We start from the raw sequence: 23,181 nt of genomic DNA on the forward strand, positions 1-23,181 counted from the left end.
AATAGCTAGTGCGAAGTCTAAATAGGTCTGGGGGACCTGATATCTGGCGAGAAATCTGATTGGGTCTGTGGGACCTGACAATCAGCCGAAATCCAGTTGGGTCTGTGGACCTTACAACTGTCGGGAAGACCTGGTGGGTTAAAAGCAAGTCAAGCGATTGCAAGCGGTAAGTGAAGGTAAGCAATTGGAGAAGAGATCCAGTGAGGATGTGTTTCCCGTTGAGAAACTGTAGGCGTCGGTCCAGCTTAGATCCATTTGGAAAACCTAAACTGAGATCTTGACTAGATCTTGATCTTGGGGAGACATGATCTAATTACTACTACTTTATTGTGTTGTGATAACTCTGCTTTGCAGGGTAAATATATTTTCTGTTGTTTGAGCTAATCTTTTTCTGCAGGAAAGAAACTGCCGAAGAAAAGGGGAGTCTAAGCACCCGGACCAAGCTCGCTTGGGTGGGTGTTGCGAGCACTCGAGCGGTTTGGGTGACCCGAGTCGGTCCAAGCGCCCGGACCTGAAAATTCATCCAGAAGCTGATGTGGAGCGCGTCGATTGAAGGAGCCACATGGTCCAGGCATCCAGAGGGGTTCCAGGCATCCGAAATGGGCACATATAAAGGCCTTCGACCAGGAGCTCAAAAACAACAACTACTACAAGTTTCTCTCTTGCGTGTTGCTCCGAAAAAGCTCAGACGACATCGAAAGACTACTCCGAAGTTCGAAGAACGAGAAATTCTTATTTCGTTTTCTATTTGGCGGTAACAATTTTAGTTCTTGCACTCAATACTTGTAACATCTTATTCGAATTGATAGTCCCAATGAAAGCAATTGACGATCGCGTGCCTTAGAGTAGGAGTCGTCGAAAGCTCCGAACCAAGTAAAACTTGACTTTGTTAGCGTTGTCTTTTATTCTTTCGCTGTGTACCTATTTTTAATCATGATTTTTCGACGAATGCTATTTACCAACCCTCTAGCGTTTTTCTGATCCTACAAGTGGTATCAGAGCTGGTACCACTTTGAATTGGTGCAGCCATTAATCAGGTAAGGGAGTGACTTTTAATTTCTTTCCGTTTGCTTTTGGTTTTTGTGTTTTTTTCGATATAATCCAAACTGGTAAAATTACCTCTTTGAAAAAAAATTAGCTGCAAACTACTCTAAATTGGTGGAATACTAATCGAGTCTTAATATCTTTTTTCTTCTCTCACACTGCTAATCCAAGACCTAGTTTTGGGACTTCTTTCCTTTTCTTCTTTATGTGCAAGGCTCATGGCCTAAAATGAGGGATACAACTCAGTTCGTCCTCTCCTCTTACATAGTGACGATTTTCCATATTAGAAGTGAATGGAAGTATACCTAAAGACCAACTTTAACCAATGGTTCAGTGTCACCAAAGGATACAAGACTCCAGTCGACCACAACATCAGAATTCTAATGGACCCGGAAAATTAGAATCTGAAGATGAAGAAAAAGGTTTAGATTGACTTCAAGGCCCCCAACACAATCCAATGTGGGCTAACGAAGGAAGAACTGAACCGCATCGACCCACACGAAAATGCGAAGGAGCTATGAGACAAACTCATAGAACTACATGAGGGAACCAATGACGCAAAGGTAACAAAAGGGACCTATTTTAAATAAATTATTTAACATAAAAATGTAGGAAGGAGAATCTTCCAGTAAATTGCACGGGAGGATAAAGGACATCCTCAACGGGCTTCATACAATCGGCCATCAAATGGAGAATTGAGATTTGATAAGGTATGCTCTAAACATGTTTCCTCAAAATACATTGTGGGCATCCATCGTGGATGCCTACAAAATCTTGAGGAATTTATCTAAATTAAAACTAGATGAGGAATTTATTTAAATTAAAACTAGATGAGTTATTTTGTGAACTTGAACTTCATGAATAAACTAACTCAAAGCAGGTCGAGAAATGTATTGCACTCTTTACAGGTCCCTCAAAAGAAACCAAACGCAAGAATAAACCAGAACCAAAATCTGAATCTTGCTCAAAAGACGAAGAAGAACAACTCATGAACATGGTTAGAAAAATATTGACATGAAGAAAGAACAATTTCTCGAAAAAGAACCAACAAAAGGTAATCAAATCAAATGACACGAAGACGAAGATCACATGCTACGGGTATAACAAGTAAGGACACTACAAGCACGAGTGCCCAAAGTGTTGATGATCGGTGGTCGGGCTAGAAGGGGAGTTGAATAGATGTTGACCCCAAATTCGCTTGCTTGCGTATTTGTTAACACAATGGAATACAAACAATACAAACACAAATACGAAAGATAAAGATAAGAAGAAACAAGCAAACCATTAAACGTCGTTTAACGTGGTTTGGAAATAACTTGCTCCTACTTGACGGTTGTCTGTAAAGTGGATGATTCCTATCCATCGTGGATTAGCCCCTGGCAAACCCTAGCTATCTCAAGTGTCCTTGTGGGTGGAGAAATCTCACCACAACACCAACCAACACCTCTTGAAACACAAAGAACACTTGAGAACTTGTTGACTACTAATTATGGTTAACCACCACTAATTTCGTCAACTTTGCCTAATCATCCCAAGCTCAATTAAATATAGCTCGTGAGGAAAACACCAAGTTATTGTCCCGCCACCTGTCAACTGGTAAAAACATTAGTCGACTTGTCCTATGTGGAATTCGACCGTTACAGGCCAACGACTTGATACCAGTCGACTGATCCTCATGGGTTGAGCGAATAGAGGTATTCTATTTGCTACCAATCGACTGATGAAAATATCAGTCAACTACTACAGTAACTACTATAGTAATTGCTATAGTACTACTACAGTAATTGCTACAGTAAAACTCTAAACATAGGATTTTACCCTAAGTACAATCTCCCATGCACTCATCCTTGCCCCGCACAATCTAGACCTAACTTTCTAGCCTCCTCCATCAGCCTTGCGCCCCTCAAATGCCTCCCATCCTTCACGTCTTTCTTTCTGGAGCTTACATCGGCCTTGTCATTGTTATTGGGTCTTCCTTTGCCAAGAGGTCGTGCCTCCGAGACTTCATCCATTACTAAGTCACACTTGGACTTATGTTGCCAAGACTACATGCTTGGACTTACACCGCCAAGACTTACACTTGGACTTTGCTTGTTGTATCTGTATCCTGTACACTCACAATGCATATCAAATACAACAATAAACATACCTTAAACCTTTATCCAAATATCAAAACTTAGGACATATAGATTGCTCCAACACAAAGATGAAAGATGACAAGCCCAAAACAACCAGAAGGAAGAAGGTATTCAAGATGACATGGGACGAATCAACTTCAGATGAATCAAATGTCGAAAATCAAAAACATCACAACTACCTCACACTGATAACAATCGAATCAGAATCAGAAAATGAGTCGGAACAAGATGATGAGTCCAAAAATGAATTAAGTCATGAGTCAATATTCATTTCTGAAGGTTCGAATCATGTATCTTTTATCTTAATCTTCAAATTTTTTTGAATAATTATATATTTAAATAAAAAATTAATTAAATATGAAAAATAAATTTGAATCATTTCTCAAGAAAAAGCAACGCCTCCGGAAAAAATCGAAAGTATTGCTAGGCGGCCTACGCCTCGTGAGTCGTGGCCTCGCCATGCAATTTGCTTGTGAGCCCGAATCCCGATGGCCGCCCGGTCAAGAGCAAATTGCTAGTATTTTTCTGTTTTTGGTTACGAGTATCCGAGCTAGAACAAAAGTCAAGTCGTATTATTCTAATACAATAACTCAGTTTAAATAAAATAAAAACTCAACCTGTATTATTTTAACACAAGAAGTTAATTTTACATAAATAAAAGGTCAAGTCAAGTTCAATTATTTTATCTAGTTCGTTGAGAAAGATATAAACATTATATTTGAATAATTAATTTTGATTAGGCCAGCTAATTATTAAGTTGAATCAAAGTCAACTTTACTTTAAAATAATATTGATACGGTACATAATGATAGGGTGCGATAAAATCGGATAGTTAGAAGTCAAGAGAACGTGGTAGTCAGAAGTCAAGGGGACTTAACAATCAGAGATCAAGGGGACGTGACAGTCAGAAGTTAGGGGACGTGACAGTCGATGGTTAAGGAGAAGTAGGACTGGGGGATTACGACAACAACATGATTCCCGGTTGGGTGCTCGCAGACCAAGACTCCAGGCCTAGTTCTCTCAGCAAGTTAACTCCCGATCAACTAACTCCCGATTGACTCTTAGGCGATCTCTCCATAGCTCCCGACCCCCCACGATGTAGGCCAGGTGATATACCCGGCTAATCATCCCGAACTGCCCTATTCATATCCGGTCAGGATAGAAGGCGCTACGCGTCAACAAGATCAGAGAACCATAACTGCTTATCAGGGAATAACTACGAAATGTCAAGGAATATTCTAACGGTCTGCAGTCACCTGCGAATGGACCTTCCTTCAGTCTACAGGAGGATGTCACGTGTTCTCCATCATCCGACAAGTCCTGACACTCGACATTCTCTGACATCAATCAAGCTCCGGAAGGTACGCACTATCATATAAAAGAGAGGTCCTCTCCCTTATATAGGTACGTTCTCTCGCACATTCGCACTTGTCTTCTACTTTCTTTCTCCTTTGTACACTGTTCTTTTGGGAAAAAAAATACCTGACTTGAGCGTCGGAGGGCCTGTTCCGGATACTTTTTCCCTGATTTCTGGTCTCTAACGCCCGTGTGTCTGTCTGAGTGTGCGCAGAGCCCAGATACCACCGGCTTAGTCATCGTCGTCCATCAATACCACATGGGAGTCCATTTTTGAAAGCGCATACGAAAAATGTGTCTCAGTCGCCCCTCCGTCAACGTTAACAACAGTTCATCCGGTTTTCGTCCGACTCAAATTCCGGGCATCATCAAATATTATCTTATATATATATATATATATATATATATATATATATATATATATATATGATTTTTTTAAAATGGGACATATAATTATAGGATGGTGTACTTTTGAAGGGGCCAAAATACTTTCTAATTTATTTTAATGACTAATACAAAACTTCTATAAAATAAATTAATCGTCCTAGAGGACGTGCAGCTTGGTAGGCAGCCACGAAGCCTGAACAATGCAGCTAAAACTGTGGATTTTCACCAAATACGTTTAGTTTGCTAGGCCTCGTGTGTCGTGGCCTCCCTATGCAGTTTGCTTATGAGCCCGATGGTCGCCCGGTCAAGAGCAAATTGCTAGTATTTTTCTGTTTTTGGTTACGAGTATCCGAGCTAGAATACAAGTCAAGTCGTATTATTTTAATACAATAACTCAGTTTAAATAAAATAAAAACTCAACCTGTATTATTTTAACACAACAAGTTAGTTTACATAAATAAAATGTCAAGTCAAGTTCAATTATTTTATCTAGTTAATTCGTTGAGAAAGATATAAACATTATATTTGAATAATTAATTTTGATTAGGCCAGCTAATTATTAAGTTGAATCAAAGTCAACTTTACTTTAAAATAATACTATCTTTTATATTTATATATAATTAAATCAAAATATGTCAATTTTAATTCGACCAAACCAAATCAAATCAAAGCTATTGTTAGTGAAAGACTTAACACTAATTTAAATTCTAATTACATGGTTTGTGTTTATCCTCCCAACAACGAGAGTGAAAAGAATTATTTTATGTTCTTCCTCATTAATTTGAATAAAATCTAAAAGATCAATTTAATGGATTTCAAATAATTGCTTTATTTAAAAGTTTGACCTACAGGAATCGACAAATTAAAGAACAAATAATAACCATTTGAACTACTTATTTATTTTTTTTTATAATACAAAACGCTCTTTCAAGTATGATTCTTTTGCTCATTAATATTATTTTACCGAGTAGTATAAAAAATTATTATTTCATATTCAATACAACTAAACGAACAATGATACATATTCATTGTTTCGGTCACTTCACATCTCTTATTCTTCTTATTAAGTTATTTTCAACCCCATTTTTATAGATAACTCTATAACTTTATTTTTACTTTTGAAAATATATATATACTAATATTTTATGTTATCATCAATAAAAATAATAAAGTACTTATTCCCACTAATCCCGTTTAGGTTGCACACATCGTTATTATTAGGACACTTTGGAAGTTGGAGGGTAATTAGTTCTAATTGCTTCGTTGATGATGATTTGTAGTAAAAAATTTAAAGTAATGCTAACACCCTTGATTTTACTTAGTATCCACTTCTTTGAGGTGATTAATCCAAGGGTCTACTCTCCTCACGATCTCATCCACTATGAAATCACTCAGAAATAAAGCGGAGGCGAAGAAGCCTCGTACAAGCTCACAACAAAAATACAAAGAAAACAAGGAAGTAAATACACAATATAATGAAAACCTTCCTTGCTTGATCTCTTATCACTTGTAGATGCCTCTTGAAGTTTGAAAAATGCAGCAACACTTGCTCAAGAACTGGAGGAGAGTATGTGTAAATGATCTAGTTCAAAATGTCCACAAAAACCCTTTTCTAAGGTTCTTTGACACCTCCCAATCGATTAGGCTCACTCCTAATAGATTGCCATGTAAGATATGCTCGTTCAACCTGTAGAACGACTCTTTTTTCGAATCTTAATTGATTGGTGAGCTATTCCAATCGATTTAGAGAGCCTTCATCGATTAGCCAATCAATTCTACAACTCTCTATTCACTCACGAGAATGCCTTAATCGATTGCCTCAATCGATTCTTCATTTTCACGATAAAATACTGCCTAAATGATTGACCCAATAGATTAGCAATGGCTGAATCGATTGGGCCAATCGATTCAGACATTGTTTTCACAATTTCTCTTCGTGAAGCTCCCAATCGATTAGGAATTCATCCTAATTGATTGGAGTGACCTTAATCGATTAAGCTCGACCTAATCGATTGACCAATAAATTCAGGCCCTTTTTGTGTTCTCACAAGAACCTTCTAATCGATTAACTTAGGGCTAATCAATTACCCAACCTTTACTTGCTTAATCCAAGTCTAGGATTTTCTTGCCCAGCATTTGGTCAACCATGACCTGTTGAGTCTTCCCCACCAAGTGTCTAGTCAACCTTTGACCCACTTGGACTTTGTCAACTTCTCGTTGGACTTTCGATCACCAAGTACGATCCTCTTTGACCCACTTGGATTTTCCTCTTGCCTAACCGCAGTTAGGATTTTTCTCTTACCAATGTGCGACCCTTTTTGACCCACTTGGACTTTCCTTTGCCTAACCACAGTTAGGTCTTTCCATTTGTCAACATGTGGTCCTTCTTGACTCACTTGGACTTTACCCTTGTCTAACCCTTGAGTTAGAACTTTGTCTTACCTAACCTCCAGTTACGACTTTCCAAGTAAAGTATTTGGTCTTCCATGACCTAGTTGACCTCTTCTCACATATTGTTCAAACATCAAAACTCAAGTTCGAATCCACTTGAGCTTAGTCAAACTGGTTAACCTTAACCTAAGGACAATTTCACCAACAATCTCTCAAAATGTGTAAATTAGGATGAGTGGTTCACTACTTCTTTCTGTCGGATCGCGTTGGCCGGCTAGAAGGGGGGTTGAATAGTCCTGCAAAAATAAAAGAAAACTACCCTTTTCGAACTCTCATAATAGCACTTGCATAAAATAAGTAAACAGAAAAATACCAAAAGGAAGAGGAACCGAATTTGACTTGGCTATAACCGGGGAGGTTGTTAATCCAAGGAATATGTCGCACTAGTATCTTCTTTAGGCAGAAAAGCCTCTTACAACAATGATGCACAAAAGAATAGAAGCTAAACTCTAAAGAAAGCGTACAAGTGTTGGGAATACTAATTACTTGAGTTATGCAGCTTCTTGGACCAAGACTATATTTATAGCCTTGGTCGGGGCGCATGGAACAAGTGTTGACTTTTTCTAGTCCGGACCCTCTGCTCCGGTTCTGTTCACCTCGGTCCAAATCTTCCGCTCCGCTTGCTTGGGTGATTTCAGCCAACCGAAATAAGGCTTACCCGAACCCAATTTCGGCCTTCTCGAGCAGGCTTCCGCTCCGGCTTCTCGACTCTCGGAATCGTCGTGTGCTTCCTTCTCGTCCGCCAGCGTACTCATCTGCAGCTCTTCGTCCCTCGGTCATACCCCGTGCCGACCTTCTCGCTAACTACGTCTCTTGCTCCCCGAGCAATCTTCCGTTCCGGCTTCTCGTCCCTCGAAAACACCGCACGCTTCCTTCTCGTCCGCCGGTGTACTCTTCGCAGCACCTCGTCCCTTAGACGCACTCTCCTGTGTCATCCTTCTCGCTAGCTGCGTCTTCTGCTCGACTCCCTGTGCTTCTAAGCTTCTGCACACTTAGACACAGGTTAAAACACCACAAAACCTAACTTAACTTGTTGATCACACCAAAATAAGCTTAGGGTTCCAATAATCTCCCATTTTTTGATGTGAGTAACCCAAGTTAAGATAGGGTAAATAGACATAAAAATGAAATAACTAATATTGCAATAACGGGCAAAAAGATAGAAAAATTGTAGTCTACCTCCCCCTAGACTTATACTTTTCTTTCTCCCCCTTTGATCACATGAAAAATAGGGTTCCAAGAAAAATCTAAGGGTTAAAACTTAGAAAATTTTGAAAATTATTTCAATGATTTTTAGAAAACATTTCTAAGTGAAAGAAAATCTCAAAGAAAATTTTCTAAGTTAGAAAAAAAATTTAAGTTAGACAATTTCGCATGAAAAAATATTTTGAAAAATTTCTAAGTTTTTGTAATCAAAATTATTTTTGAGAATTTTCTAAGCAGAAAACTTAATCAAAAAAATTTTCTAAGCAAAAATAAATATTTTTTTTAATTTAAAAAAATATTTGAAAGACTTTCTAAAGCATTATTTAATTTTAACTTTAATGCTTTATCAGAAAGTTAATTAAATATTTCATTTCAATATTTTGGCTTGTAGTGGCGAGACACTAGGCCTTCTTGATTATTGGAGCAACAACCACTTTCTTAGACAAAGCCTCATAAGGAAATTAGCTGTTTAATTTTCTTACTGAAAGTGCTAAGTCTAATCGCAATTTGGGTTAGTGATGTTTAAATTTCTATTTTAGTTTGTCATAATTTCTCAATTTTAAAGCAGAGAATTTTGAACATGCAGAAAATTGTATTTGTTCCTTTAACAAGTCATTTTCTCTTGTTAGTTTGTCGAGATTCTTTAATCGACAATCTGTTGCTAGAGTGTCTTTAAACTCACTATTCTTTATTTTATTTTTAATTTCTAATTCACAAAAATGTTTCAATAAGATAATTTTTAACTCGAAAAAATCTGTCGATGGTATTTTAACCGAATTAAGCAATTGGTTAGGAGGTGGAGGCCGTACTTGACTTACCTTATCAACTTTTAATGCTCCCCCTATTGAGCTGCTTTCTTCAGAAGACTCTCTCCCTTCATCGATGCTTATCTGTGATGAGTTTTCTATTTCCTTGGGATGGAATTCAGCTGTTAGGGCTATCTCGGTAATTTCCTCAGTCTCGGATTCTTCTGACGACGACTCGGTGTCCATCGAGGAGTCGACTTCAAATGGTTTTTCGTAGAGCTTTAAGAACTTTTCCCAAAGTTCTTTTGCGCTTCTGAATTTTCCGGCTCTTTCGAGATCCTGGGTAGGTAGTACACTCAGAAGGCGGGATTCAGCCTTACCATTTGTCATGAATTCATCGCGCTGCTCGTCAATCCATTGATGCTCCTCAAGTTCTTCTCCTTTTGTATCCTTTGGAGCTTCATAACCATACGCCATTATTAATAACATATTAAAATCAGTTTAAAAATAAACCTCCATTCGTCGCTTCCAAAATGCGAACTCCCCCTCGAACGTTAGTGGATATATGTTAGCTCTGACCATCTCATTGCTTCGATCGGCGGCTAGTCTTCTGAAGTGTCCTGGCTCTGATACCACTTATTGGATCACGTTGGTCGACTAGAAGGGGGGTTGAATAGCCCTGTAAAAATAAAAGAAAACTACCCTTCTCGAACTCTCAAAATAACACTTATATAAAATAAGTAAACAGAAAAATACCAAAAGGAAGAGGCACCAGATTTGACTTGGTTATAACTGGTGAGGTTGTTAATCCAAGGAATGTGTCGCACTAGTATCTCCTTCAGGCAGAGAAGCCTCTTATAGTAATGACGCATAGAAGAATAGAAGCTAAAGTCTAAAGAAAGCGTACAAGTGTTGGAAATGCTAATTGCTTGAGTTCTGCAGCTTCTTGAACCAAGGCTATATTTATAGCCTTGGTCAGGGCGCCTGAAATGGTTCCAGATGCCTGGGAGGAGATAAAACTTTATCCCTTCTCGCATAGATCGTGTTTGACCATGATCTTGATAAACTCCATGTCCGGGCACTCGAAATGGTTCCGGGCGCCTCGGACCAGGAAAGTCAACAGTGTTGACTTTTTCTGGTCCGAGCCCTCTACTCCGGTTCCGTTCACCTTGGTCCAGATCTTCCGCTCCAGCTCGCTTGAGTGATTTCAGCCAACTGAAATAAGGCTCACCCGAACCCAATTTCGGCCTTCTTGAGCAGGCTTCCGCTTTGGCTTCTCGTCCCTCGGAATCGTCGCGTGCTTCCTTCTCGTCCACCAGCGTACTCATCCGCAGCTCTTCGTCCCTCGGTCGCACACCGTGCCGACCTTCTCGCTAGCTGCATCTCTTGCACCCCGAGCAATCTTCCACTCCGGCTTCTCGTCCCTCGGAAACACCGTACGCTTCCTTCTCGTTCGCCGGTGTACTCTTCCACAGCGCCTCATCCCTTAGACGCACTCTCTTATGTCGTCCTTCTCGCTAGATGTGTCTTCCGTTCGACTCCCTGTGCTCCTAAGCTCCTGCACACTTAAACACAGGTTAAAACACTACAGGACCTAACTTAACTTGTTGATCACACCAAAACAATCTTGAGGTTCCAACACTTTCAATATGCTGAAAGAATGACTTTGTCATTTTAGCTTTAACACAAGTCTCACAATTGTGTTTCGGGTCAATGTAGAATGTAGATATGTTCTATATGTTAATTAATCTACGTAATACATCATAGTTAATGTTAAGACCTTTGGCGGCCGACTAGAGGGGGGGTGAATAGCCCCTGCACAAATATAAAATAAAACAATATTTCTCAAACAAATAACTTAATTAAAATAACACTTGCATATAAGAAATACTAAAAAGGCTAAAGGATAGAGGTACACAGGTTTACTTGATTACAACTAGGGAGGTTATTAATCTAAGGAAGATGAAGTCGCACTATTTTCTCCTTCAGGTGGGGAAGTCTCTTTACAGCAATGAAAGCACAGAAAGACGAAGCTAAACAGAAAAGGAAGTGTGTGCAAGTGTTGCTTAGATATTTCTTGTTGTGTTTAGCTTCTGGGAGTAGAGCTATTTATATAGCCCTGCTCGGGGCACCTGGAAGGGTTCCATATGCCTGGAATGGGATAATATTTTATCCCCAGTGCAACAGTACGTGCCACGTTGAATTTGGCTAAGAATCGGGTTCCAGGCGCTCGGAATCATTCTGAGCGCCCCAGACTGCTCCGGGTGCCTCGGACTGCTCCGGGCGCCCCGATCTGCTCTAGGCGCCTCGAACTAGTCTGGGCGCCCCCTGTCCGCGCGCCCGATCACCAGAATCAGCAAAATGTTGATTTGTAGTGCGGAGCTTCCAGCTTCGGCTTCGCTTGCTTCGGTCCGGGTCTTCCGCTCTGGCTCCGCTCGCTTGGGTGATTTCGGCCGTCCAGAATATGACTCACCCGAACCCAACTTCCGGCCTTCTCGAGTAGGCTTCCGATTCGGCTTCTCGTCCCTCGAAAACGCCACGCGTCTCCCTCTCATCCGCTCGCGTGCTCTTTCGCTGCATCTCGTCCCTCAGACGCACTGAGCCCGTCGACTCTCTTCCGTGTCGTGCTTCTCGCTAGCTATGTCTTTTGCTCGACATCCTGTGCTCTTAAGTTCTTGACACTTAGACACAGGGTTAAACACAACAGGACCTAACCTAACTTATTTTATCATATCAAAACTACCTTGGGGTACCAACAATCTCTCTCTTTTTGATGTGAACAACCCAAGTTAAGTTAGGGTAAACCAATCATAAAGTAAAAGAAATACATTTTGCAATAAAGTAAAAGAAAAAAAAGTTAAGTTACCTCCCCCTAGACTTAATCTTCCCTTTTCCCCTTTTGATCACATAAAAAATAGGGTACCCAAAAAAATCTAAGGGTAACTTTTTAAAAATATTTTTTTTTTAGTTTTAAAAAACTCTATTTTTCAACAATTTTGAAAAACTTATCAAAAAAAAACTTTGAAAATAATTTTGATATCACTTAAAAAATTATAATAATTTTAGAAACTTTAAGTTTTACAAAAAAAAAAACTTTTCTAAGTAAAAATATTTGAGTAACTATTTAAAGCATTAATTACAATTAAATGGTTTATCAGTTAGTCAATTAAATATTTTATTTCATTAATTGACTTCCAGGCTGTGGCGATGCACTAGACCTTCTTGGTTATTGGAGCAACAACCACTTTTTAGACAAAGACTCTTAAGGAAATTAAACATTTAATCTACTCTCTGAAAGCTCTAAGATCAATTTAAATTTTAATTTAGACAAGATTTTGGAACCCAATATAGGTTCTAACCTACTAGATTAATTAAAAACCTTTTGGGTATGTATTTCTTTGAAATTTTCTTAATTTGTCCCTTATGGTATTTAAAATACCAGTTCAAATTATTATATCTTTTATTGTTTTGATTAAATGAACATGCACGATTTTTCAAGTATGCTATTTCTGTTTGCAAATTATCATTTTCCAATATTATCTTATCAAATTCTTCTAATGGAGAAGATTTAGGTAAAATTAATTTTAACTCTTGGTTTTCTTTTTCTAACTTATAGCAATCCTTTGACAATAATTTAACAAACTTGTATAATTTATCGGAAGGCAGAGATCATACCTCACTTACCTTGTCGATCCCATCATCTGTAGCTCCCCCTGAACTGCTGCTTTCATCCGATGTAGCTCCCCTTCATCAATGCTCTCGATGCTCATTTCGAACAAGCTTGCTTCGTGTTCATTTTCTTGATGGCTTGCCATTAACGCAAGTCCAGAGAAAGCCTCAATCTCTAATTCAAACGATGTTTTGTCCCACGTAAACTTTAGCATCTTGTACTTGTTAGATTAGACATGCTTCTTGTTCTTACTCTTATCCTTGTAATTCAACTTGGAGTAGTTGTCTTTAACGTGCCCTTCTTCATTGCAGTGGTAGCATTTAATTTTTCTTTTCTTTCTACCCTGCAGATGGTTAGTTTTTTTGGATTTAAATAATCTTTTGAATCGCCTTACCATCATTGTCATTTTATTGTCATCAAGAGAGGACTTTGAATCTTGTTCGTTCATCTTTGCCTTAAAGGCAATGTTGTGCTTCGGCTCCTTCTTCGAATCTGCACATCTCGTTTCATGAACTTCAAAAGTTGAAAATAACTCTTCTAAGATAACAGATTCTAAATCCTTAGAGATATAGTAGACATTTACTAATGATGCCCATTTTGTATTTCTAGGGAATGCATTAAGAGCGTACCATGGAGAATCTCGATTGCTTACCTTTTCTCCGAGATTCGGTGATGAGCTCCTTGATCCTCAAGTGAAGGTGTGATATAGTTTCGTCTTCTTCTAATAAGAGGTTATTAATCTGGTTGCGAAGTAAGTCTCATCTCGCAAGTTTTGCCTCCGAGGTTCCTTCGTGAAGTTCCAGAAATTTTTCCCAGAGGTCCTTGGCAGACTCGCAAGCTCCGATCCAGTTGACTTCTTGTGATGGTAGGACACTCAGCATATGAAACTCTACTTTACTGTTTGCCACGAAGTTAGCCTGCTCCTTCTTCGCCCACTGGTATTCTTCCTTACCTTTGGGTGCTATAAAACCGAACTTCATTATTAAAAGCAATTTAAAATCAGTTTTAAAAAATACCTCCATTCTCTTTTTCTAGCTCGCGAACTCCCCCTCGAACTTTGGTGGGTAGATGCTCGGTCCGACAATCTCGTGTGTTTCGTTCGGCGGTTAGTCCTCCTGAAGCATCCTGGTTCTGATACCACTTGTTAGGACTCTTGGCGGCTGGCTAGAGGGGGGTGAATAGCCATTGCACAAATATAAACAAAACAATCTTTATAGAACAAATAACTTAATTAAAATAACACTTGCATATAAGAAATACTAAAAAGACTAAAGGACAGAGGCACACATGTTTACTTGATTACAACCGGGGAGGTTGTTAATCCAAGGCAGATGAAGTCATACTATTTTATCCTTCAGGGGGAGACGCTTCTTTATAGCAATGAAAGCACAGAAAGACGAAGCTAAACAGAAAAGGAAGTGTGTACAAGTGTTGCTTAGATATTTCTTGTTGTGTTTAGCTTTTGGGAGCAAAGTTATTTATATAGCCTTGCTCGGGGCGCCTGGAAGGATTCCAGACACCTAGAATGGGATAATATTTTATCTTCGATGCAACGGTACGTGCCATGTCGAATTTAGCTAAAAATTAGGTTTCGAGCGCCCAGAATGGTTCCGGGCGCCCCCAGTCCAGGCGCCCTGATCACCAGAATCAGCAAAATGCTGATTTGTGGTGCCGGGCTTCTTGCTTCGGCCTCGCTTGCTTCGGTTCGAGTCTTTCGCTCTGCCTCTACTCGCTTGGGTGATTTCGGAAGTCTGGAATAGGGCTCATCCGAACCCAACTTCCGGTCTTCTCGAGCAAACTTTCGCTTCGACTTCTCATCCCTCGGAAATGTCACGCGCCTCCTTCTTGTCCACCTGCATACTCTTCCACAGCACCTCGTCCCTTAGACGCACCGAGCACGTCGGCTCTCTCCCGTGCGATGCTTCTCGCTAGTTGCATCTTTTGCTCGACATCCTATGCTCTTAAGTTCTGCACACTTAGACACAAGGTTAAACACAACATGACCTAACCTAACTTGTTTGATTACATCAAAACTACCTTAGTGTACCAACAGTTAATATGTTCTAGTATACCATGTTATAAATAGAAAGATTCAAGCATATAAATAGAATAATTTTTAGTCTCATTGATCTCAGACCTAATGGTCATTACACTAAGTTTAAATGACTCATCGGTTACATAGCTCTTTTCTACAAACATTTAATTCTTGAACAGAACAACTCCATCCAACTCAAAAATAATGTGAAATTGATGCTTGCTTAAAAGTGATCCAGATATTAGATTCTTTTGAATCTCCAAAACATATAGTACATTGTTTAGAGTGAATTACTTGCCTGAGGTCGTCTTCAACACAACTTTTCCTTGGTCTTTGATATCCAAGGTTACTGAGTTCCCATGAACAACTTTTCTCCATTTTTGAATTCTTCAAAGTTGTGGAACAACTCCTTATTGGAGTGTACATGTATAGTAGCAATTGTATCAATCCACCATTGCCCTAGTTTTGAGCCTACCAAGTTCAGTTCGAAGACGACGACATAGAGGTCGTCTGTGTCTAGTCCATTGTTCAGGTTGGCCTCCTGCTTCTTCTTTTTCAACTTCTTGTATTCCAAAGATTTGTGATTGACTTGGTCACAGTTGAAGCACTTTTCAGAGAATTATTATTTGTTTATACTTCCTTTGGGTTCCATTTTAGAAGGATTATTACCTTTCAAGCTTTAACCATGCCCGACAATGTTGCTTTCATAGTAGCCTAAGAGAACAATCTCTTCTATGAACTCTTAACTTGTTATCTTTCTCAATATAAAGTCTAACAAGTTCTTCAACATTTATCTCCTTCTGCTTATATTCTAGGTGGTTCTTAAAATCCTTCCATATGGGAGGTAACTTAGCAATGATAGTTGTCACTTGGAAGGTTTCACTCAGCACTATGCCTTTTGAGTGAATTTCGTGCAGGATCACCTAAAACTTCTGAACTTGGTTGATCACTATTTTAGTGTCAACCATTTTGTAATTCAGGAATTGGCTAATAATAAACTTTTTGGCCCCCACATCCGTTGTCTTATATTTCTTCTCCAAGGACTTCCACAGTTCCTTAAGCATTCTCTTCATGCTATACACAACTGATGCAAGATCAATCCAAACTTTAAAGGGGCATAACTCTTAACTTGGGACTCGAAATCAGGTTCTATCAAATTTCACAGATGTAGAATTTTAAAATCGACATTTATTATATAGAAACCAATAACCGCCAACTTTTGGGCGCAAAATCCACCGTCTAGGCCCTTAATAGAGTTTTTGAAGATTTTATTACTATTTTTAATAATTTCTCTTTCATGGTATCTAGGATAATTTTGATATTTTTAGTATTTATGAGTCCTAGTTTGTCTAAATTAGCGTTCAATTATGTTAATTTCTATTTCTTCTAAGAGATTTTATTTTTCGAAAAGATCTCTTTTCTTTTTTTTTTTAAGATAGGAATTGATGTTTATATATTAAGATCTCTTTCTTTTCTTAGTCTTAAGGTATAGAGTCTATATAAATACATGATTAGCTATATGAGGATGGATCTTTCTATTAGTAACAAAGTTTCTTTTTCTAGTAATTTCAATAATTTTTTCTTGTTTTTAGCATTCTCGCTTTTTGCTTTTTCCTCAATTCCGCATTCTCGTCAAACCCGCAAGATAATCGTTATCTTACCCGACGTTAACAATGTATAACAAGTCGACAAGATAATTGATGATATAGTTTTGGCATAGGAACTCTAAATGATTCCATAATTCCACTATATCGATGGTCTAGATATCAGTATCATTCTCAACCAGTTTAGGAGGTTCCTTCGTTAAGAATCAGGCCAAGTTCAACATGGTCAGGTAGAAGAGCATCTTCTATTACCACCATTTGAAGTTTAACCTCGTGAACTTCTTTGTCTTTTCCCTATAGTTGATTTTCATATTTCCAATAGAGGCGGAGGGGGTCATAATGTGTTGAACAATCTGTTTCTCAACCATATTTGTGATCATCTCAACAAATTAGATTCTATTTTAAGACGATCGGACAATCTTCAATCTGTAAGATTGTTGTCAGAGTTACAAGGGATAATTTGAATTGAAAATATGAAAAATACTCAGATTTATCTGTAGAGATGACCTAAATTGATAATCTCATACCGTCAACTTAGATCGGTTGAGTCACGTTCCAAGTTGAGCTGCCAAATGCACAAGCTGATCAAAACTCATGCTTTTAAGTGCTAAATGGCTGAGTGCTTGAGCTGACTGAGTGGACCGAATGTCGTGAGGTCTGAGAGACTCGGATGTTAAGTTACCCTAATGCCAAAAGCTCCCTAAGAGGGATGTGGAGTGTTGTCTCCTAAGTCAGTTGAGTATCAAATCAAATTTCCCGAGTGCTTGCACACCCGAGCGCCAAGAGATTCTTGAGTGAGAAGTGGAAAGATTGCATTGCCCAAGCGTCAAGTTCATCGCCTAACTGCCGAACGTAGAGTTGGTCGAGTTTGAGCGTGTTACCACTACCTGAGCGCAGAGTGCTCGGGAGCATAATCAAAGTTCCCGGGAGCAGAGATGTTGGTTAGGAAGCAAGGCAAAGTGCTCAGAAAGCCAAGGCTACAAGCATGTGCATCCACAATTTCCACCGTTGTAATTATTTTAAGCCGGCCTGAATCTCATTCAACTCCCAACGTGGGATTAACATCTGATTGACAATGAAATCATTTTCCATTCATATTTTTTCAACATTTTGAGCTTTAATTAAGGTGGAATTAAGTAATCGAGAATACAGCTAATTATTTCTTAATTACTGCCTCGTATCTCTCGATCCCTCCTCTGTCATGGATCCCCTCCAAGCCGGCCTTCGCGCTTTAAATACGTGCCTGGAACTAATTAATGCAGAATACACTTAATTATCTCACAACTCTTGCCTCGCATCTCTCGATTCCTCCGTCCTCATGGATCCCTCCCACTACAATACGGGAGCTCCGCCGTGTCCGGGAGCTCCGCCGTATCCGCCGGCAGGCCCGGCACCCACCTACCCTCCCTACTACGCGGCCACCTACCCTTCCTACTACGGGGCACCGTTGCCGTCGGTGGGCGTCCCGGTGACTGCGCCACCGGCCACTTTCTACGTCGTCCATACTCCTCAGCCGATAGGTCCGTGGTCCACCGGCCTCTTCGACTGCTGCGACGATCCCAGCAACAGTACGGATATTGACACACACACACACACATGTCCTCTAGTTTCGGATCTTAGTGTCGATGCTCGGATGATTAATTCATTAATTAACTTGGATATATATGTTCTTCTTCCAGGCCTCATCACCTTCTGCTGCCCCTGCATCACGTTCGGCCAAGTCGCAGAAATCATCGATAGAGGATCAACTTGTAATAAAATAATTAAAGTTTAACTACATATATGCGGTTGGATTATATCTGAGTTAATTCACAGCGTGTGCGGCGAGCGGAGCGCTGTACGTGCTGATAATGTACCTGACGGGGTGCCACTTCGTGTACTCGTGCTTCTACCGCAGCAAGATGAGGGCGCAGTACGGACTGAGCGGGGATTCCTTGGTCGACTTCCTTCTCCACCTCTTCTGCGAATTCTGCTCCCTCTGCCAGATGTACCGTGAGCTCCAACGCCGTGGCTTCGACATGAACATAGGTACAAATTGAACAACTGCATGCATTTAGATAAAGTATATAATGTTAACTTTTGGAATCAGGAATTGGGTTGAGTTCGATGGATTTGTGCAGGTTGGCACGCGAACATGGAAAGGCAGGGGCAAATAATAATGGCGACGATGCCACCGCCTCCCCAAGCCATGACTCGCTGATCAGTTTTGTCTTTAAAATGATTATTCGAACACTTGTGCTGTCCAACTTTCTTTCATTGATAATTGGCATTTCCCCAAAATTACTGATGGGGATTCGTTGGATACCTTTTGTTATTTTTAGGTAAATTATTTTTTTTATATTTTAAATATTTTGCTTTTATATTTTTTTTAAAAAAATTTGAGACGGTTTTAGAATTGTGAGTTTGGTAAAAGATTTTGCTTTCTGATAGGATTTTTTTCCTTTTTTGAACCAGATAGGAATTGATGTTTATATGAATAATGAATTTATTTTCTTTCTTTCTATCTTAAAGTTTGGAGTCTATATAGACGTCTGTTTAACTATTTGTCGAGTTAGGATAACATTTTATCTTCTTATCTTCTCCTTAAATCCTCCTTCTCATTAGCTTGTAGGATAATCGTTATCCTGTCCGACGTCAATTGATTTCAGAACATATAGCTTCCAATTGAGAAAGCTAAACATAAGATCCAACGGAAGGTCGATGTGGTCATATTCACGGTCGCAACAACAGATAAATTCTAAATGAGGAAATCATGCATCGTGATCATAACATTTAAGACATAATGAAGATTGAGAATTTAAAGAGATAGGTCACATATTAAACCTACCATCTAGTGATGACATGCAAAATCTTGAAGATCATGGATTTGAGTCTATCTTTGAGAACTTGTATCACCAGCGAACTATATACAAGGAACGTCGTGGTCGGGAGGAACTTTATAAAGACCCCGATTTTTGGGTTGATCTTTTTAAATTTTATGGTACGTCACAAACATAGAATTTTGTTGATTGGATTAATAAAATAGAGAGAATTTTTTATTATAAATAAATATCTAATAGTATGAAAGTGAAATTAGTTGTCATCAAACTCAAATGCCTAACTTCAGCATGGTGGAAGCAGTTATAACGCTTAAGAGACAGACAAGATCACTAAACCGAGTAGATGAAAAAAACAGAAGATAAGTCACTTGATTCACTTCGGTTACAAGATCGAGCATCGTGCAAGACCAGTGGATGATTATATAGAGGAGTCTTATAAGTTGACTGAGGAAGACGTGAAAAATGAAACCAAGGTGATTAACAAGTCGGTGTAATGAAAAAATTAATAAGAATATGGACTTTTAAAAAAGAAATTAATAAGTATCGGCAACAAAATCATTGGCGATTGATCTTATCCGGAATCTGAATCAGATGAAGGTTGGATGAGCTATTGCTGGTGTTGACGGAGAGGCGACTATGACACCCTTATCGTATGTGCCCCTGAGAACGGACCCCCATGTGGCGCTGATGGACAGCGGTAACTAAGCCGGCGGTACTTGAGCTCTGCGCACTCAGACAAAAACACGGAACGTTAAAGGCCAAAAACCAGTGAAAAAGTCCCCGAAATAGGTCCTCCGACACTCAAGTCAGGTACTTTTTTCCCATAAAAATAGTGTACGAAAGAGAAGGAAAAGTAGAAGACAAGTATGAATATGTGAGAGAGCGTCCCTGCTCAAGGGAGAGGACCACCCTTTTTATATGACAGTGTGTACCTCTAGACCTTGACTAATGTCAGGGACTGTCGAGCGTCAGGACCTGTCTGGTGATGGAGGACTCGTGGCACCCTCCTGTTGGACTAGAAGAAGGTTCCATTGGCAGATGACCACAGACCATTGGAATATTCCCTGACATACAATAGTTATTCTCTGACAGACGGTTACGATTCTCTGACCTTATTGTTGCGTAGCGCCTTTTGTCCCGTCCGAGTATGACTAGGGGTAGCTCAGGATGATCTGTCAGGTATAACACCTGACCTAAGTCTTGAGAGGCAGAGAGAGATGTGGTGAGATCGCTCAAGAGCTGACCGGGAGTTGGCCTACTGAGAGAACCAGACCTGAATATAATCGAGCTGTGAAAATCCAACCAGTCGGAGCAGGTCAGGCATCACCCCGATTGCACATCTTAATTCAGATCTGGGATCCTAATCTGTAAGATCCAGACCGGGAATCATGCCTCTGACGACACCAAGCGGTCCTATCTCTTCTTTCCCTAACTGCTGACTGTCACGTCCTCCTGACTGTTGACTGTCACGTCCTTCTGACTGTTAACTGTCATGCCCTCCTAATTGTTGACTGCCACATCCCTTTGACTTTTAACTGTCATGTTTACTTGACTCCTGACTATCACGTCTCCTTGACTTCTGACTGTCACGTCTCCTTGACTCCCGATGATCATGCCCTACCATTATGCACCTTATCACAAGCCTCCCCCCAAGTCTAGTCGAAGGAAGCTCAGGTCTGACTGACTAGACTCATACCTTGGTTTCATTTATTTCACCATTATGACCTTAAATACTGCTCCTTTTCCCAGATCCTCAGTCGTATAACCTGTTTAACTACTCAATCAACCTAGGAAGAAGGGTCATTTTAACTTCTGCATAAGTTGCTTTCCCCTTCCCCTCTTGTTTAAAAGGTGATCGATCGTCATCTATAGAATCATACTTTCTTTCTGCTGACGCCCTTTACCCATGAATGTGAATTCTGAGTCAGATGAATTGCAGCGTCTTCGTCAACAATTAGATCAGACGACTCAACTACTTACCCAAAGGGATACAGCCTTAGCCGAGATGACGCAGGATAGAGATCTTCAATCTTTTCTTCGTCGAGAAATTGAGAAACTTTGGTTAGCCGCTAAATCTCGAGCCCAGGCTGAAGTAGCGTTGAAACAAAAAGTTTATTCAGACCTGGAGAGCCAAGCCCAATTCCTGATCTATTTGAAAGAGAAACACGTCTCTTCCATAGTCCTTCTTCAAGAAGAAAACTGGCTCAAAGAGGAAATCATTGCTCAGCAACATCGCATTATTCAGTCCACCAAGGCGGAGCTGATTCAGGCTCGAACTTATCTGGAGCAGGCAGGTCAAGCGGAACACTTTTGCTCGAGGTGCCAACCGACAGCTGATACTAGAAGAGAACTCTGATCGCTTAGATGTCTTAAATGCAAAAATGATCCTTTGAGGAGTATTTCCTGTTTCTTATCAAATAAATACAAATCTAGTTGAGTTTCGGTCTTTGTTCATGTTTTTTTTTTCCTTTCCTCCCTGACACTTCCTTTACTTTATGCAAACCCTGAGGGGGATTAGTGAAGGCTCTGCTTGCTGATAACCCGCCCGGGAAGAAGAGTGTAGAAAGTTGACCTATGAGTTGTTAAATGCGGGAGTATGCTGGCTCATAACTGAGGCTAGGATTAGAGTCTGAAATCCCGATCGAGAGGTTGTTGGTCGTGAGAGTAGACCCACTTATAACTCGTGCTGGGGCGAGAGTCTGGAGGTGTGAGAGCATGCTCACTTATAATTTGCGGTAGGGCAAGAGTCTGGAATCCCGACCAAGAGGTCGTTGGTCATGAGAGCAAGCTGACTTATAACTCGCATTGAGGCGAGAGTCTAGAATCTCGACCAAGAGATCGTTGGTCATGAGAGCATGCTTACTTATAACTTGTGCTGAGGAGAGAGTCTGGAGGTGTGAGAGCATGTTCACTTATAACTCGTACTGGGGCGAGAGTCTAGAATCCCAACCAAAAGGTCATTGGTCGTGAGAGCAAACTCACTTATAACTCACGTTGGGACGAGAGTCTAGGATACCGATCAGGAGGTTGTTGGTCGTGAGAGCATGCTTACTTATAACTCACACTGGGACAAGAGTTTGGAATCCCGACCGAGAGGTCATTGATTGTGAGAGCAGACTCACTTATAACTCACGCTGGGGCGAGAGTTTGGAATCTCAACCGAGAGGTCGTTGGTCATGAGAGCATGTTCACTTATAACTCGCGCTGGTGCGAGAGTCTGGAGGCGTGAGAGCATGCTCACTTATAACTCGTGCTGGGGTGAGAGTCTGGAATCCCGACCGAGAGGTCGTTGGTCATGAGAGTAGACTCACTTATAACTCACTCTAGGGCAAGAATTTAGAATACAAACAAGGAGGTCATTGGTCGTGAGAGCATACTCACTTATAACTCGCGGTGGGACGAGAGTTTGGAATCCCGATGTTACGCAACCACAATTGCACGGTTTCATCATCAGTAATAAAAAGATATCGTATCCACAAGGACTGTTGATTAAGTACTAGTTAACTTCGCACGGTGAATTATCTAGACAAACGTAAGATTGGTGAGAAAAGAGAGTAAGAGAAAGATAAGAGGGAAGAGAGAAAATGGATCTTAAGAGGGGATTGAGCTAAGAGGATGGAGGATGATAGATTCTAGGATTTTGATTTCTTTGTAATGTTAGGCGATGTTACATAAATTGTTTAGTTTATATCCTCTATGTTCATGCTCTTGTAGGAAGTTAGATA

The 23,181-nt window shown here is 40.0% G+C and overlaps 1 protein-coding gene across 1 annotated transcript; it reads left to right on the top strand.

Annotated features, from left to right (window-relative positions):
• Nucleotides 1-17,955: 17,955 nt before the first annotated feature.
• Nucleotides 17,956-18,939, top strand: LOC121993662 (protein PLANT CADMIUM RESISTANCE 2-like). Its single transcript, XM_042548023.1, has 4 exons — nt 17,956-18,205; nt 18,317-18,388; nt 18,453-18,665; nt 18,758-18,939. Exons 1-4 carry the CDS (start codon nt 17,956-17,958, stop codon nt 18,835-18,837), a joined length of 615 nt encoding a protein of 204 aa, XP_042403957.1. The 3' UTR covers nt 18,838-18,939.
• The last annotated feature ends 4,242 nt before the right edge of the window (nt 18,940-23,181 follow it).

The sequence above is a fragment of the Zingiber officinale genome, chromosome 6A (genome assembly GCF_018446385.1).
Source record: "Zingiber officinale cultivar Zhangliang chromosome 6A, Zo_v1.1, whole genome shotgun sequence".
NCBI lineage: Eukaryota > Viridiplantae > Streptophyta > Magnoliopsida > Zingiberales > Zingiberaceae > Zingiber > Zingiber officinale.

Coding starts and splice junctions, on each gene's coding strand:
- LOC121993662 (XM_042548023.1), top strand. CDS start 17,956: ATGGATCCCTCCCACTACAATACGGGAGCTCCGCCGTGTCCGGGAGCT. Junction 18,206..18,316: donor CTGCGACGATCCCAGCAACA/GTACGGATATTG, acceptor TTCTTCTTCCAG/GCCTCATCACCTTCTGCTGC. Junction 18,389..18,452: donor CATCGATAGAGGATCAACTT/GTAATAAAATAA, acceptor GTTAATTCACAG/CGTGTGCGGCGAGCGGAGCG.